The sequence below is a fragment of the Vulpes vulpes genome, chromosome 7 (assembly GCF_048418805.1).
Source record: "Vulpes vulpes isolate BD-2025 chromosome 7, VulVul3, whole genome shotgun sequence".
In the NCBI taxonomy this organism is placed as follows: Eukaryota; Metazoa; Chordata; class Mammalia; order Carnivora; family Canidae; genus Vulpes; species Vulpes vulpes.
In genome coordinates this window covers 51,965,543-51,983,320 of record NC_132786.1, presented here as the reverse complement: position 1 = coordinate 51,983,320, position 17,778 = coordinate 51,965,543, and the positions used below count along the sequence as shown (strand labels likewise).

Sequence of the window (17,778 nt, the reverse complement as noted above, 5' to 3'; positions counted from 1 at the left end):
CGGAGCCTGCTTCTCCCTCTTCCTGTGTCTCTGCCTCTCTTTGTGTATCTCTTATGAATAAATAGAATCTTTTTAAAAAATATTTATTTTAGAGAGAAGGAGCACATGCATGCATACACGTGGAAATGGGGGAAGGGACAGAAGGAGAGGGAGACACTTCAGACTTCCCACTGAGTGTGGAGCCAGACGTGGGGCTTGAGCCCAGGACGCCTGGTATCATGACCTGAGCGGAAACCAAGAGTCGGCTGCTTAACTGACTGAGCCACCCAGGCACCCCAAGAATAAGAGTCTTAAATTCAAAATATTTAAATATGTTGGTGATGACAATAGATCTTAAAATCATTGCATCTTCAAGAAACAATCTTAATTTCCATGATGCTTCCCCATTGCATAGTTCTTTTACTTGTTGACTTAGCAATCTTTGGAACATAGAAGCTCGATAAATGTTTGTGGGTGAATAAATGAGTGAATGAGTGCATTTATTAGATTAATGCACTAAATTAAATTAACACCTAGATGGGACAGTATTATTTCCCACATTACAGATGGGAAAACTGAGGCTTACTATGATGCTGCCTGACAGAAATTAAATTTGGTGTCAACTGCTATTGCACATTGCTCTCTCCTGTATTTAGTATAATATCCAATACATAATTTATGTATCATATGTATAATATAATTTCATTCTTTCATGGAGCCATGCTTAAAAACACGGAGTCACTTGACATAACCCTCTATTTCTTTTTAGACACAATCTTAATACTTTTTCCTTTGAAATGTTGCTCTCTTCTCTGTGTTCCCATTGCATTGACACCAACCTAGTTAAAACCCTTGGCTTCTTATAAAATAAATATATACATATGTATATCATTATAAAAGCAGCTTTTGAAATACTCCTTAAAGACACCTGTAGAGTTTCTAATCATATGCATTGATGCCAGGGAAGACCAAACTAATTCATTATATGATACCTGAGTAATAAATCTTCTTCAAATTTTCATCTATTTCCTTTTCTCTAACACAATTAAAACTGTATATGCTCGTGTAGCCATCTCATTACCTCCAAAGGTACTTCCAGTTTAACTGAGATGCAGATACTCTAATTTTTCATAAGGACCAAAGCAATGGACCAACCAAGGTTTCTGTAGTTTCTGGTATAGAGATCGTCAAGAATAGAGAATGTGTGAGAAAATAGCTTTATTTCATATATTTAGATGTTGTCTCTGTCCCTCATTTCAAGAGTAAGAAATTATTAGTTGTTAAGTGGTATGTTAGAGACCTATAGAAATATGCAGTAATTACTGATATTATGTGCTATGGGAGGAATTATTTTAATTACTGTACCCTGTAAAGAGGTTTGATGATATATATTCAAGCTATTACATATCAAGTATTCATTTCATGCAATCAGAATTCAGTGTTAGGCTCTATTTGGCATAACAATTACAACTGAAGTTCACACTGCAGATGAAAGATAGTCCCTGTGTTTCCTATTCTCTTTTAATACGTGCATTTATATTAATAGCATGATTTAATGCATCACTTTAAAATTATATTGCACTTTGAACTGCATTTAGTCAAAAATTGACATCTTATATGTGTGGAACCATAATAAGTTTAGCATTAAATTAAGGAGTCACCTGTCTGTTTGTTAAAATGTGGTATTTGTGAACTCTCGCATGTCCAAAGGCAGGTAATGAGATTGAAAAGTCAGTCTCATGTTACATTAATTTGTAAATTTTGACTTACGACTTACTGGTTTTAGGGAAGTCTTCCATGGTTATAACCTAGCATCGTGCTTCTATTTGGAAGTTGCTGGATCCCTCTCGATTGTGGTTTAGAACAAAATATTTGTACCACTGACATAGGGGCATGAGTCTCTCTGGTCACCTATGAGTTCCTCCAAAGTAGAGCTATACTGCATACTGTGAAATTGGAAAATCTGTTCTGTGTGTGTTCTAATGGATGTAACGGTCATTAAGTATATGAGTCTTCTGACGTCGTAATCAGATGTGATTCAGTCTGTTAAATATCCATGAAACAACATCTGCTTCACAGAGTGACCTTCTGCTAAAGGATACTTAGCGTCTATTAGTGGATCATAATGCAGATCTGCCTTATTTGAAATGCACTAAACTAGAGTAGTCTACTGCTGTTTAGCAACTAGCTTGTAATAATTTATTGCAGTTAAATAAAGCTTAAAAAAACTCCATTAAATAATTATAGGGATTATATGCATTTCGAAAACCTTTGTGTTCAACAGAAATTACCCATTTAATTTCAGGGTTGGTTTGTTAAAAAAAGCTGAAGTCTAAAGGCACATTAGGGGAGCTGTCAGATACTGTTTTCTGTAGGTGTTAATAAAACCAGATGAAAAAAATCTGAAACAAATTAAAACCAAAACCAATTTTACCATCTGTTGTATATTAATTAGTACTTTGTGTATCAAGGGTAAACTTGCTCTTAGAGAATGTCACTGAACACCCGCTTAATAGAATAATATGCAAATTTATTAGGTTATGGATTTAAATGCAGTTTTTACTTCTAATTCATCTACAGTGGATCCCCAAGAAATTGATGGTGTGTGTTGACATGTATGTACAAATACACATGCAAATACATAATAATGAGTTTCCTTTTCTTTTTTCAGAGCAACCTGCAAATAACCAAGGCCAGCCCACCCTGCAGCCTTTGCCACCACCCCATAAGCAGCACCCCGCACAACACCATCCGTCCATCACTTCTCTCAACAGAAACTCCCTGACCAATAGAAGGAACCAGAGTCCGGCCCCGCCGGCTGCTTTGCCCGCCGAGCTGCAAACCACACCCGAGTCCGTCCAGCTGCAGGACAGCTGGGTCCTTGGCAGTAATGTACCACTGGAAAGCAGGTAACTCCTCTATGGGAAACTCTCAGATCCTCTGAATGTTAGGACTGCACAATGTGTCTGCTTGGAGAATGGACACCCTACCATAGTCAACAAACCATGTTGTGTTTTAATGTCTATTGTTTAAAAATGAACTAGTCTCACTTTTTTCTTACTAAGAACTTTTCCGTACTTATGTACTCTGTATTTTGTCTTCTCTGAGAACAGCTCTGGGTTGCCAGTCATTTTTTAGTTGCTGGCCCATAAACTTCTTCATCCTTTTCGCACATTGTATAGGCTCCAAGAGACGAGCATAAATGGCTTCAGTGAAACTCTTCCTTACTACTTTTCTCCTTATTTACAAATTCTCATGCATGTCAAGAAAACGATGGTGATGCGAGATGTGATTCTGGGTCCCATACATAGCTTGAGTCTGTGAACATGGTCAGCAGAGACATGGTTCTAGACACCCCTACTTAGGTATGCTGTGTCCATGACATCACAGAATCATAATGGATTCCTAAGTAGAATGGTGAAGCTCAAGTCAGATGACCATTTGTGAAGAATAATTTAGTTTCTTGCAGTAGGAAGGAGCTGGGACCTATTCTCTAAAGTTCCTTCCAGCATTATTTCCTAAGGCATGCCATTCTTTGGACAGTAATAGTAGACGGTCATACTCTTCCTTAGAATGAACTGAAATCTCTAATTCCTGAAACTCTCAGCTTCTGGTTATAAACCATGCAACTCATATTTGTGACGATACAAAGTAATATTGCCCCTTTTCTGCATGATGGCCCATGGGCTGCTGTCCATCTTGTGTTCTAGAGGCTTCAACAGCGTGGTGCCCTTTCCCTGTACACATCCAGGTGTTTTGGTGAGGTTCTTAAATTAAGACTTCTAACACGGATTGGCCTACAGAGAGCAAACTGTTCCTACAAAAGTGTAGATCAGGAATAGCTGTTTTGAGTTAATCTGTTGCATTTGTAGATCTCTCTTTTTGCGTAGGCACAAAAATTTTATCTTCTTTCTTTGGACAGAACCTCCATAGCCACTATTTCCCTTTTACCGTGTATTGCACAAACCAAGTGTGGTGTCCTACCTCATTGTGAGGCTCCCTATTGACAGCTTTGTGACAAAGTTCCCCTCTCATTCGTGTCAGTGTTTCTTTTCTGCCCTTAGCTTCCATTAGGCTCAGAGAAAAAGAATCCTCACATATGAAATCCAGAAAATAGAGGACTCTGGACCCCCAGGGAGAGTATCCCCCAAAATGCCCTGTGCCCTAGAGCCCCTGTCTAATGTCAGCATGGAAATTAGTTTCTGGACAAAGAAACAGGTTTCACAACAAATAAATTACGATTTTTTTTTTTTTGCCATTAAATGCATGATTTAAACCAATCCTGCCCTGAGGATGAGCTAGCAGGAGGTCCTCACAGTTAGTTGTCAACAATGAAAATCTTTTTCTTTTCTTTTCCTCCTGACCTAAGAACATGTTCCAAGGAACTCTTGTCTTTTTATCTGTAGTGTCAGCCAAGAGTAGTTGGCTCTTATTGTTTATTTTGTATTATTGAACACTCGTCTGGGAGAGATTAGAAAGAGAAAGTACAGAAGAGGTAGGCAAACGGGAAATTTCTTCACTTAAGACAGAGTCATGTCTACAGATTTTTTTTCCTGAGGTTATTAGCACAGAACTAGCACAGAACTAAATTTATCCAGTGTAATTAATTAGCACAACACTGAACAACTAATCAACACTGATTCACTATTGTCATTTGGAAAAATTTTATTAGGAAAAAAGTAATTTTCCAGTTGAGTCATCAAATTGAATATGGATAATTGCATTGTAGTTGACAATAATTGTTTTGACAAATATGTATGAACTATGTCGAGTTTAGTCAGCAGAAACCTGTTTTATTTTAGGGATGCTGGATAGCACAGAAGCCTCAAAAACTGTGTCAGTAGGAGAGTTGGTATTCCTTGAAGCCATGTCTTTTTTTTTTTTTTTTTTTTTTTTGAAGCCATGTCTTCTAGTGGAGATGTTTAGAATCATTTGAGGGGGGACGCCTGGGTAGCTCAGCAGTTGAGTGTCTGCCTTCACCTCGGGGCATGATCTCGGGGTCCAGGATCCATTCCTGCTTCTGGTTCCTTGCATGTGCTTCTCCCTCTGCCTGTGTCGCTGCCTCTCTCTCTGTGTGTCTCTCATGAGTAAATCGATAAAACATTTTTTTTTAAAATCATTTGAGGGGGAAAATAAAGTGTATTCTTGTTATTCCTCATACTGTACTAATAAATTTTGGTTGGTGGGAAATTAGGAGAGAAAGTAGCTGTGTAGGGGACAACCCATTCTTGCCATATGTATAGTTGTAGCTGATTTCTCTGTATTCAGAGTGTGTAAGGAATCACTCACAAGGTGATCTGAAAGCAATACCATTTGAAATTCCATTTCAAAGTGATGCCATTAGTGAACCATCCATGGAATTACGTTTTGTAGTTTTATAGATTGACATAGAGGGGCACTTGGGTGGCTCAGTCGGTTAGGTGTCTGCCTTCAACTCAGGTCATGATCTCAGGGTCCTGGGGTTAAGCCCCACATCAGGCTTCCTGCTCAGCAGGGAGTCTGTTTCTCCCTCTCCTTCTGCTTTGCTCTCTCTCTCTCTCTCTCTCTCTCTCTCTCTCTCTCTCTGTGTCTTTAATAAATAAATAAAATCCTTAAAAAAAAAAAAGCATGAATTGATGTAGAAAGGCAAATCTATCAGTTGATAGTATCTCACTAACGTGTACATGAAGGATAATGAATCCAAACACTGGAAAGCCTTTCAATCCATAGTCTACTTTTATTGTCTTCTCGTTTTCAGGCGTTCACCTCTTCTAATATTGCTAAAAAGAAAATGGTATTTCGGGCTTCTCACGTCCTCAATGTATCAACCTAAGCAGCGATGTGAAAATCTCACACTGTACTGACAGTACTACTGTGGTTTCTTTAATAGTCTCACTTGGTTGGAACTCTTGAGGTGAAGAACCAGTCTTATTTATCATTGATTTTTCCTTTTTTAGTTAAGGTTCCCCATTGAGTATGATTCTCAGGCTCAGTTTCAGATGTATTAACAACTTCATCCAGACGTGTGTCTGCCATTGACTAGTTTTTAATCTGGGGCACAGTTTCATCTTTGGCAATTATTTCTACTTACGCATATACTCATTTTACTGATTCTCACTTTTCTGAAACTGTCATTTAAAAAGGATGTAAGTTATGCAGCAGGAAACTCAAGTTCCGTGTATAAGAATCTATATGCTTTCTTTGGCCCCAGCCCTTTTCTCCTTCCAGCATACATTGATAATAGCTGCTTGCAGATTGGCACATAATAATCCATGAAACTCTTGGTCATTTGTCGACTTAGTCTGTGGAGTTGGTAGAGAAGGTGGTTTTCCACCTTGTCCTGTTTCCGTGCAGCTTCTATTCTGATTTATTAAAAAGCATTTATTTTTTTCACCAGCTGTTTCTTGCTTCCATAATCATGTTTATTTCCTTTCTCTAATGAATTTAACATTTGCTGCTGCTGGAGACAATCGATATGATTGTGTACTGTACATTTCTGCTCCGTAAAAAGAGCCATTTTGGTCTATATCTCCTGTGAGTTTCAGATCTCCTCCAGTCACATCCAGACCCAGACAAGTATTTGCAGTATACAAGCATTTCCTTATTATCTTATCATCTCCAATAAATAACAATCAGCACCCATATATAATACCAATCCTTGCTTAGAATTTTCCTCCCACATTCCTTTTCTTTGCACTCAATATTTCTAATTCTTTGTATGATTTAGTTCTAGGGCTTTTGCTAGCATATAGCTCATCCTTTGTTGATTTTATACTTCAGCTGCTTCAGTGTATAGTAATAGCTGCTACCAGAGTGTAGAGCAGCTGAGGAAAAGCTGAGACTCGACCCAGTACAGTAGCAGCCCTGGAAGGTGTAGTACAGTAGTTCTCTTTGGAAGCCCTGACCTTCAGCAATTGTGAAGTTAATTGCCTGCAAGTTCTTCATTTATATATGTGAATTAAGTAGCTTAGTAGTTACCTATTAGATGTTAACAAAATGGTTCATTTGTAGCCATTTAATAAAAGATTTATTAAAATCTTGTTTTATTATGAAGTCTACTTTGGCATTGATAGTTCATTAATTATGTTCCCGTAGCTCTTTACCTTGTCGTTCAGTAATGCTTTGCTAATTATTAATGTATGAAATTGCATATTAAATTACCTCTTTATTATTGCATTTTTTATTTAAATATTGAAATGTCCTGGGCTGCTTTAATGTGAGATCAATTGCTACATCTTAAAAAAAAAAAAAAAAAGGAAGCAGAAGTATTACTTAGGAAATGAAGATATTCTCCTTTTTCCCTCTTTTAATCTCACTCTAAATGGTTCTAGGGAAAGGCAAGACACTCACACAAGCATTGGGTATCAGCCTTTCGTATTAGAAATCCAGGCAGCAGCCGACACATTGTGGTCTTATCGTGCCAGGGAAAGCTTTCCCAGGTGAAAAATTGTACTGTCACCTGCATGCTGATAACCAGCTACCTTTAGCAAGATAGTAAGTAGCTCAATGCTCCATAATTACAGATATAGCTTTAGGTAAAATATCCCTGGGAAGGTAATCTACTGACTTAAGTTTACAGACTGATGCCATATCCTTTTGTTAAAGATAGTTTGGGGACACCCTAGGGCACCTGTGCAGAAGAATTTCACAAAATATGGAAGAGATGCAAAAATGAAGACGCTAAGGTTACCGAATGCCAACCTCAAAATTGGATCTGGGCCTAGGTTAAGAAATTCTCAGTTGATCTTTGAGAGTCTCACCTTGTCTGTTAAAGACAAACAATAGAACCCCCGTAAACATATCTAAAATTATATACCAATGACTAGTAATCAATTGGATTCTAGATCTCTTGAAATATTTCACCTTTAATAATTTAAAATATTTCTTAAAAAGCCTACAGTGGGACATGTGTGCACTTGTTTGGAAGAGTAATAGGAAGAAAGAAGAAGGAGGTATGATGTATAAGGATTTCCCAGGTGGTATTTATATTTAAGGCTTGTTTTAATTTGTGGTGTAAAAACTTGTCTCCTGGGCAGCCCCAGTGGCCCAGCAGTTTGTCACCACCTTCGGCCCGGGGTGTGATCCTGGAGACCCAGGGTCAAGTCCCGCATTGGGCTCCCTGCATGGAGTCTGCTTCTCTCCCTCTCCCTCTGCCTGTGTCTCTGCCTCTCTCTCTGTGTCTGTCATGAATAAATAAATAAAATCTTAAAAAAAAAAAAACTTGTCTCAGTGAATAGTGAATAATTCAGGAACCTATAGTCTTAATTCAGTGTCTGAGTTCTGTGCTGACCATTTAATTTATCATCAAACCAGACAGTTTGAGAGTGAAAGAGTTGTAAGAACCCTTTCCAGAACTTTTACAGATGTAAACTGAGACTATCCTGGACACAGATGGACATATTGTTACCCAATTAAGTTTTATTTCCAAGAGTGAAGTTGTTTGTTAAGTCCATATTATCTTATACCTAAGATAAATAAGAAAAGGAAACCAAATGAGAGAGGTAGTGGAATAGCTCCATTGTTTGAAGCAGCCATTGATTGATTCTCAACTTGAACTTTTCTAGTTTCTGTGCCAACTTGTAGCAAATATTTAACCCTTTGTCAACCCCATCACAGAAAAAGCTTCTGTTTTTTCTCTAAATATGTAGTTCTTAATACATAAAATATTTGCTTTTATCTTCTTCTCACAATAAGAGGGAGCATATATTGAAGCCAACATACTGAATGAAATTTTTTTCAGAAGTTCAAGTTTAGAATTTTAAATGTAAAATATTAGATTTAAAGGTAGATCATATATTCACTAAAAATGTAAAAAAGAGGTAAAACTTGGCCCTGAATTGACTCAAAGAGTGAACAACTGTGTGTCTCTAGCAGTGTTATAATTTGGTTTCTAAAACTCTTCAACTATACTGAAATAGAGACATCATTCTGAAGTAAAGTATGAGATTGAAGATGATTACTAAAGTAAAGTAAAAGCATGATTTTTATTTATTTTTAAAGATTTTATTTATTTATTTGAGGTAGAGAGAGAGAGAGAGAGAGACAGAGAGAGAGGACAAAGCAAGAAGAAGGGCAGAGGCAGAGGGAGAGGGAGAAACAGACTCCCTTTTTCATGTGGGGCTTATCCCGGGATCCTGAGATCATGACTTGAGCCAAAGGCAGACCATTTAATCAACTGAGCCACCCAGGCTCCTCAAAAGCATGATTTTTAAAATGAGATTATTATTAACTAATTATAATGCTCCAGCCTCAAGTTGCTTATTTAGCAGGTATCATGCCAATAATTAAAATGGAAAAGTAGGCTGTGGATTGATAGTAGCTCTAAAATGAAGGTCATTCCCAGGAGTCAGAATTGATATTTATTCCTGGATAAAACCTAGTAGTTTTATTTTTAAAAGTATTTTTTTTCAGGGTGCCTGTGGCTCAGTTAAGCATCTGCCTTTGGCTCAGGTCATGATCTCAAGGTCCTGGGATTGAGCCCCACATTGGGCTCCCTGCTCAACAGGGAGTCTGCTTCTCCCTCTTCCCCTGTTCTTGCTCTCTCTCACTACCTCTCTCTCTCCCTCAAATAAATAAAATATTTTTTAAAAAATCTTTTTTTTCTCAAGATGGTTTTAGAGAAAAACTAATCTGTAACCAGACCTTGGCACTGAGCATGAAGTATCCACCAGTTTTGAGAGGGGCATACAGAGGTTCCAAGAAGAGAGGGTGGGAGGGGACCCAGACTTTTACAATTGCAGGCATTTTCTCTTCCTCTTCTTGAGAGGTGGGTTGAAAACCGCTGGAATGGTTTCATCAAATTCCATCCTGCAGCCTCACTGTGTGAGAGCCAAGCACTTCAGGTATTTCACACACACCCCCTCTCCCGTGTATTTCACGCACCCGGGCTAAACCCTGTGGGTGGGCAGCGGGGATCGGCTCCTTCTCCTGCAGTTTCTCAGTCTTGTCTTTATCCTCCCTAAGATCCAGTTTAGTCCTACCAGGAGGATGGGAGTGCTGAGACAGGAGTGTCACACTTCAGGACATCATTTTGCACAAAAATTTTCTTTCCTTTTTTTTTTTTTTTAAGATTTATCTATTTATTTCAGAGAGAGAACACGAGCAGGAGGGACAAAGAGAGGAAGACAAGAACTCAAGCCTACTGTACTAAGCACAGAGCCCAACTTGGGGCTTGATTTCATAATCCCAAGATTACAACCTGAGCCAAAACCAAGGGTCCGATGCTGAACCAACTGTGCCACCCAGGTGCACCTGTACCAGCATTTTCAAAGGAAGCAAGACTCAAAGAGAAAAGAAAATTAAGAATCCATCTGTTTGCAGAGAGGATAAGGGGACATGGTCTAATCTGTTAAAATCGTGTCCAACTGTATCCATAAGCCCAGATACAAACACGGTGTAACATCAAAAGTAGAGCCTGTGCTTTGTAGTCAGGCCAGATTTTTCATCCAGGATCCATCATTTAAATGATCTATATAATCATCTACAAATTATTTCAGTCCTAGGTCAATTTCCAATGCCATAATACTACTTATTAAAAAAGACTGTTGGGACGTAAAGTGAAATAATGTAGGTGAAGTACCTGGCAAATGATAAGTGCTCCATAAATGCTTTTTATATACAACCAAATAATAATAGCAACCGTTGCATAGGATAAGATAACCTAATTAGTTAAATATATAACTAATATATATTAGTTAATTTATAAATATAAATATCATTTATCATCAAGTAGCTCTCTTCTCTCCAATAGACAAGAAAAGTATTTGTCTGAGCTGGAATGGTTAAATCTAATTTGTCTTCATGTGGTAGGTAGGTCATGCCTACAGGCCACAATTTTATCAGATTAAAATCTCTTGCTTCTTTCACTATTTCTGTCATTCAACAAGAAGTAAGGTGAATTTTTGCAGATAGGAACCCCAAGTCGGCTCAGTTCATTCTTGGGAAGGAAAACAAGTCTTTAAATTATAATGAAAGGCAACTATTCATATTCTTGAAACATTTAATTAACTATAGTAGTAAATGTTTGGAATGAATCAGTCCAAGCCTTGATAGGTGCATTGTCTCCACATCAGTCAGAAGTTAGACCTCAGTTTTACTTAAGGTATTTAAAGCTTTAGGTGTCTTTTGAGCATGATGAAGATACTGTACAATAGAGTAGGCGTGTTATTTTGTTTAATTGAGGTGAACCCGTTTCTTTATAATAGCAATTAAAACACCAAGAAAGCATGCATTAATTACTCGCTATAGGCCGTAAGTGATTTTTGAAAGCATAATTCCAACAAATTACAATTACTGTATACTCTGATAATGTTTGGTTTTAGATAACCAGCAATCTGTATAAAATATTCATACACGGTAACCTTAATTTCCATAGTACCTAGGAAAATGAATTCTTAATTAGTTCTAACACATTTCCAGTCATTTCTCTGTACATGATAAAATTATAAGGTTATCCATGCCATTACTCTGGTCATAGCTAATGACTGTGATTTAATCCTTACCTTTTTCTGAGTATGACCCATTCATTTTGAGGCACCTCTCTTCCTCTTCCTCAGCAACTGTTTTGTGAGGTTTTTGTAAAATCCTTTTACTCTTCCTTTAATATTGCTTGTGAAAGTGTTTCAATCCTGCTATGTTTTTACGTGTGTGTGTGTGTGTGTGTGTGTGTGTGTGTGTGTGTGTGATCTCTGCCTAACATCATCACTACAGGGTGGCTTTTTCTTTTTCCTAGAATTGATTTCTGTCCAGTTTTACAACTGTTTTGCTCTAAAATTTCATCATCTGCTTACATCACCCATTAACAAACGCCCTGTCAAAGAGAATTGCTTCTCACTTCTTGTGTTTCTTCATTTTTCCCCTGAACATACTTTTGCCTTTTGTATTTCTTTCTTCACATTGGAGGTGAAGTTGGTTTTCTGTTATACTATTCTCAGAATACTTTCTCCTTAGCCTATAATATTACATTCTTGGACATGCAATTAACCAGCTAAGTTTAATAAATTCTATTTGATAACCCCTCTGATTCTACTGTGACCCTCTCTATGATTTCTTAGCATCTTGCCTCCTATTGTGAACCACTTGAAATACTACCACCAGAAGACATTTTGTTCTAATCACATCCTGTGCTAATATGATAGCACTGCTTTTTGCTCATGGTGGAGTGGAAAAAAGCATTGGTTTGGGGAAAGACAAATCTGGGTTAAAATCTTAACATCCTACTAGCTGTGTAACCTTGGGAAGATGACTCATATTTTTTATCTCTCTCTTTTTTTTCATAAAATGGGCTTGGTGATAACTTTCAAAGATTTTTACAAGGATTCATTGAAATGCCATTGCAAAGTATCTGGCACTGTAGTTTCTTAGCTTTTCTTTATTCTTTTCCTAGGTTATACATTTAAGAAAAAAATAACTGATATTTAGACAGATGAAGAATAACTTGGAAGGCAGTGAAAGCTTGGTAAAGTAAAGGCAATGATAACTAAGAAGAATTGGCATGTTGTTTAATTTTTGCGAACAATTAGATTGCCTTTTCAACTTTGGAGATAGGTGTTTTTTGATTGAGAATAACGAGCACTTTTCCTACTTAATTGGGGTGACTTCCTACGGGAGATCAACTGTGAAGTAAATTTTCAAAGACAAGGTTTGTTTTAGAAAAGAGTAACAGTGATACCGTGGGGAGGAAATTATCTTAGATGGTAGTAGGGTAGTGATAGTTCATAAAAATGAACCCTGAATGCTTTCAGTTGTTCAGCGGGTATTTATGAACGCCGTCTAATGTACCAGCATGAGAAATTCAAGGTTGTTACAGAGGGCCTAGAGAAGTTGTCACTGCTTTTGAGAAATATATGGACTACATTCCAGGACAAATTCACAACTAGAGTCAATCTTGAAGATTATGTGATCTTGCCTTCTTTTAGAACCCAATGAGATTTAGTAATCTGCCCACAGTCACGTGACTGGGCAGTGGCAGCTCACAGCTAGATCTCAGATTCCAGATTTATTCCTTCTCTTCTTGTAGTGTCTCCAGTTGTTTTAGATTACATATGAAAGAAAATAGATGCACTCAATCACAAAATACATGTTGTATTTATTGAATTCATAATTGCACAGGTGTAGCAATTGACTAATCTTACGCACGCTATCATACCTATATAAATCTAAAATTTGAAAGGACAAAATGAAGTAACTATCATTTCTAAGTAATTTTTAGTCCCTTTGGATCTGTCACTTAATTTTGTGTGTTTTAATAAGTTACTTTTTAAATATACATCTATAAGATGATTCTACATCAAATATTAATCATACTGTAAACCTTTTTTGACCCTAACAACTATATGAACTTCCTTTTGACAAATAAAAATTATATACATTAAGATTGTACAGTTTGATTTTTTAAGGTGTGTTGACCTAATCATTAAAATATATATATATATAAATAATATATATAAATATATATATAAATATATATATGCACACATTTTATAAAATGATTAATACATCTATCACCTCACATAATTATCCTTTTGTGTGTGTGTGTGGTGCGAGCACTCAAGGACTACTCTCTTACCAAATTTCAGGTATCCAATACAATATTATCAACTATAATCACTTGGCTGTACATTAGATCACCAGCACTTACTCATCACACAGCTAAAAGTTTGTACCCTTTGACAAACATTTCCCCAGCCCCTGGCAACCGCCATTCTGCTCTCTGATTCTAGGAGTTTGACATTTTTAGATTCTACACAAGTGGGATCATACAGTATCTGTTGAAATTTGTCTAATTTCTCTGATGTTCTAGCAAACTAATTAGAAGTTGTTAACATTTTCACATCTTTAAATAAACAAGGACCAAACTCACGAACATACCATGTTTTGCAGACTTTTAGGCAATTTAGAAAATTAAAAATTGTTAATAGGTGGCAATCATTGTTTTTGGCAACAAAATAATATATTTATGGGACTATTTCCAAATGTGAGTTTTTTTTAAATCCTGTCTAAACTAAGAGTTTCTTTAAAGAAGCAATACTTTCTTATTTGTTCTTGATACTACTTTACCTTAAAGGGTCAGATTAATAATTTTTTCAAAAATATATTCTCGGTGCCATGCTACTGACAGCCACTTGTCATCCCAGGAAAGGTCAGCAAATTTGGACCCTTCTCCTCTTTATATATTTAGCTCCCTTTTAAGGTTTATAACTCTTTTGGATACTTTGCCATGAGCTAGCTAGCTAACCTTGATGTGATTAAAAAAGATTTTCAGAATCACTCTACAACTCATCCCAAAATATTGTGAAGAGTCTTGTATTTAATTAATCACACACCAGCAGCAGAAGTTAAAAGGTGAGAACATTACTGTCAACTCCTCTACTTGGTGTGCTCACCCTTCTCCCTAGGATACCTCATGGATTTATTGATTTTCCCACAAAAGGACCAAAAGCACAGTCCACTGTCATCACTGTATTACATATTATTAAAATTTAGTATCTTTCTTATTCTTTAGACAAGAGATAAGTATAAACTGAAATCTGTTTTATACACGAGTTAAGATACATATCTCACATAGAAACTACTATGTTTTGTAACTGATTAAGATCAATTAAATTTTAGGGCCAAAAAGACCTACCTTTGCTTCTGTATAAACTTTGACAAATTAAAGCTCACTTTCCTCATCTTAAAAAAGTAAATTTTAGGGACATCTGAGTGGCACAGTGGTTGAGCATCCACCTTCAGCTCAGGTTGTGATCCTGGGGTCCTGGGATTAAGTCCTGCATCTGACACCCCGCAGAAAGCCTGCTTCTCCCTCTGCCTGTGTCTCTGCCTCTCTCTGTGTGTCTCTCATGAATAAATAAATAAAATCTTTTTTAAAAAAGTAAGTTTTACTACATACACACACAGTGGGGATTTTGTGAAAATTAAAAGTAAATATTAAAAGTAAATATTTTCCTTACACATAGTAAATCGGTGTTCGCTAAGGTTTATTTAAAACACTTTCCTCTCTTTGGACTGATTGCTTTATGTTTTGTTTTGTTAAATAGTTGTGGTTCTCTAGTACATACGTGATTGGGATTCCTTCAACATCTCTTGTACCCTGAAATTCTTTTATTCTTCATAAACTTACATCTACACTTGAAATTCTTCTCTTTATCTAGATCATACTTCCTTCTCTTAACTTCTTTAGAAACTCTGAACAGTTTTAAGCATAGATGGCCATCAATAATTAAATGAATTAATAATTAATATCTTGTTCAAATAGCACATAGGAATTTTAAGACGTTATTTTTCATTCCCATTTTAATTTTAATAGATTTAGTTTGTGATTGCCAATGGTAGGTGTAATTGATAACTTTAAAACATGTAGGAAAATATCTATATAGATTTCTGCATTTGATGCTATGGCCATACCATTATAATAACTAAAATTTGAAACAAAGACTGTTAAGCTATTTTTGCCTTCTTGGTAATGGTACAAGGGAAAAACAAAAACAAAAAGAAATCTGCATATTTTACCTGCTGTTCAGTTCTCAGCCCTCCCAAACTCTGTAACATGATTTTGTGCTTGGTAATTGATGTGTCTATATTTAAATAAGTCATAATTAAAATATATTGTTTCCTATTATAACCCGAAGTATTTTTATACAGCTATGGTTATACTTGAATTTTATATAAGTTTCACAATACTGAAAAATAAATATAAATTCAGTAAAAAAATATATTTCCCCCAAATCACCTTAATACTCTAAAACTTTTCTTCCCAGTTTTCAGAGATCAAAGCTGTACTTACCATGAACATGTTTGTATATTCAGTATAATGACAAATTGATACAGTGGCAATTGCTAAAATGTATATCATTCATACACTCATATTGCAGAATTTTTTGGTAAAATATGAAAAACAGTTTTTGTCTCAAACCACTTTTTTGTGTAACCACTAATAGCTCATATTAATTCAGGTAACAGCAGTGAAATGTATCTTGTTTATAAGCTTTTCATTTAAGACATTTTTCTTGCTGGGATCACCTCCTGGTGTGAAAGTTGTCCAAAGATAATAGCACATCAATTCAAAAGTATAATAGATTTGAGACCACAACATGCTATCAGCATGAAGAAGTAGTTTATCAGTCTAACTCACTGTGTCACAGCTAGAATCATTACAGATTTGTCCTTTTGTTTTCACATCAAAATATATAATTTATATTCTAATGTTGATTACTCACTTAGGGGGTGTTTAATTTTCCTTATTTAAAATATTTTTCTTTAAAATGCCATACCATAATTAATTTAGAGGTAATAAAAGAAGAGGCATTTTAATTAGTAGGACTTAGAAAACATTTTCTCCTTACAATTCAGGGATGCATAGTATATTACTTACCAGAAAAAATTTCAATTAAGTTTATAGTAATAGTACCTTTATATTAGAGGCAAAATAATTAATCCATTTTGAACCAGCCCTGGCCAATTCTTAGGAAGTTTACACACATGTTACACATAGGCACATGCACATACCTGTTCTTGGACTCTCTCTATTTCAGAATTATCAGAGATTAAATTATCAAAATGCAAAAAGAAAAATACTGAAGTTCAGTCCGTTCTTGGTAAATTTTATTTCTTAATTGTTTCCCTTTATATCAATCCTTGAGGCAAGCCTCTTCAGCTTTTAGATCCCATTTGCTAGTTTTTATTTTTAGTTATAGCTTTTGTCAAGTACTCCTGCTACCACAGTGGTTATTGAAGTTAATTAAAGCCTAGTCTTCTAAGTACTTTTTACTTTCCTCAATCTGGGTAAGTACTCTCCTCAGTTCTCCTGCTCCCACCCTTGAAAGCATGTTTGAAAATAGTATTGAAAGACAGAAGGGTGCCTGGGTGGCTCAGTGGGTTAAGTGTCTGCCTTTGGCTGGAGTTGTGACTTCAGGGTCCTGGGATCGAGCCTATGTCAGGCTCCCTGCTCAACGGAGAGAGTCTGCTTCTCCCTCTCCCTCTGCTTCTTCCCTGCTTGTGCTCTCTCTTTCTCTCTCTCTCTCTCTCTCAAATAAATAAGATCTTGTTAAAAATATATCAAAAGACTGAGAGAAAACACTTAAACTGTAATAATGAGGATTCAGTATGGTTTTTTTTTTTTTTTTTCAAATATGCTGGTCCCTCTGAAGAGGACTTTTTTTTTCATCCTGTTGTCTTATAGATCGGAAGCTGCCACAGCTACAGCCTTGGTCAGGGTGTGGTGGTGCATTCATTGTGGCCAGTGCTAGAAACACGGCCCTGGTTATCACTACTGTCCTCAGGAGCTTCAAAGAAGGAGAAAAGTGAAGAAATATTTATGCATACATATGCATATGCAGAAAATATTTTTATTTTTTCCCCTTTTCCTCATATAGTAGATGTGTAAAGGGGTAAAGAGGTTATATTTATGTGTGTACGTGTGTGTGTGCACAGTGCCTTCAAAATATTTATGACTGAGGTTTCCGGAAGTCTCTGCTAACAGATAAAGAGAAGGATGAGAGGTAGCTTTTTTTCCCTATAAATTTTAATACAGGTAGTAAATTGAAGCCAAGACTGTAGAGAAAAAAAGAATGTTTAAGAACTATTCCAGCCAGAAAGGTTAAGGGTAGGGAAATAGCATTATCTATATGAAGACAGTAGGAACATTTTGGGAAGTTGTAAATACTAACGGTGAATTATTAGACTTCTCCATAGCTCACAAATCCAAGTATTAAGTTTGAAGAGAGACAGAAAAAGAACCCCCCAAAGAAGGTACTTGTGAAATAAAATAGTATGTTGATGAATGTCTTATAGATACATGGAAATATAGATAGCAGAGGAAAC

At 36.2% G+C, this 17,778-nt stretch overlaps 1 protein-coding gene across 24 annotated transcripts in view; it reads left to right on the top strand.

Annotated features, from left to right (window-relative positions):
• The window catches only part of TENM3 (teneurin transmembrane protein 3), a 2,512,213-nt gene that overhangs the window by 2,322,940 nt on the left and 171,495 nt on the right, over window positions 1–17,778 (top strand). For all 24 annotated transcript variants that reach the window (XM_072763857.1, XM_072763858.1, XM_072763865.1 and 21 more), the window contains one exon: window positions 2,651–2,888. In XM_072763857.1, coding sequence (XP_072619958.1) covers window positions 2,651–2,888 — 238 coding nt within the window. The remainder of the gene's footprint in view (window positions 1–2,650; window positions 2,889–17,778) is intronic.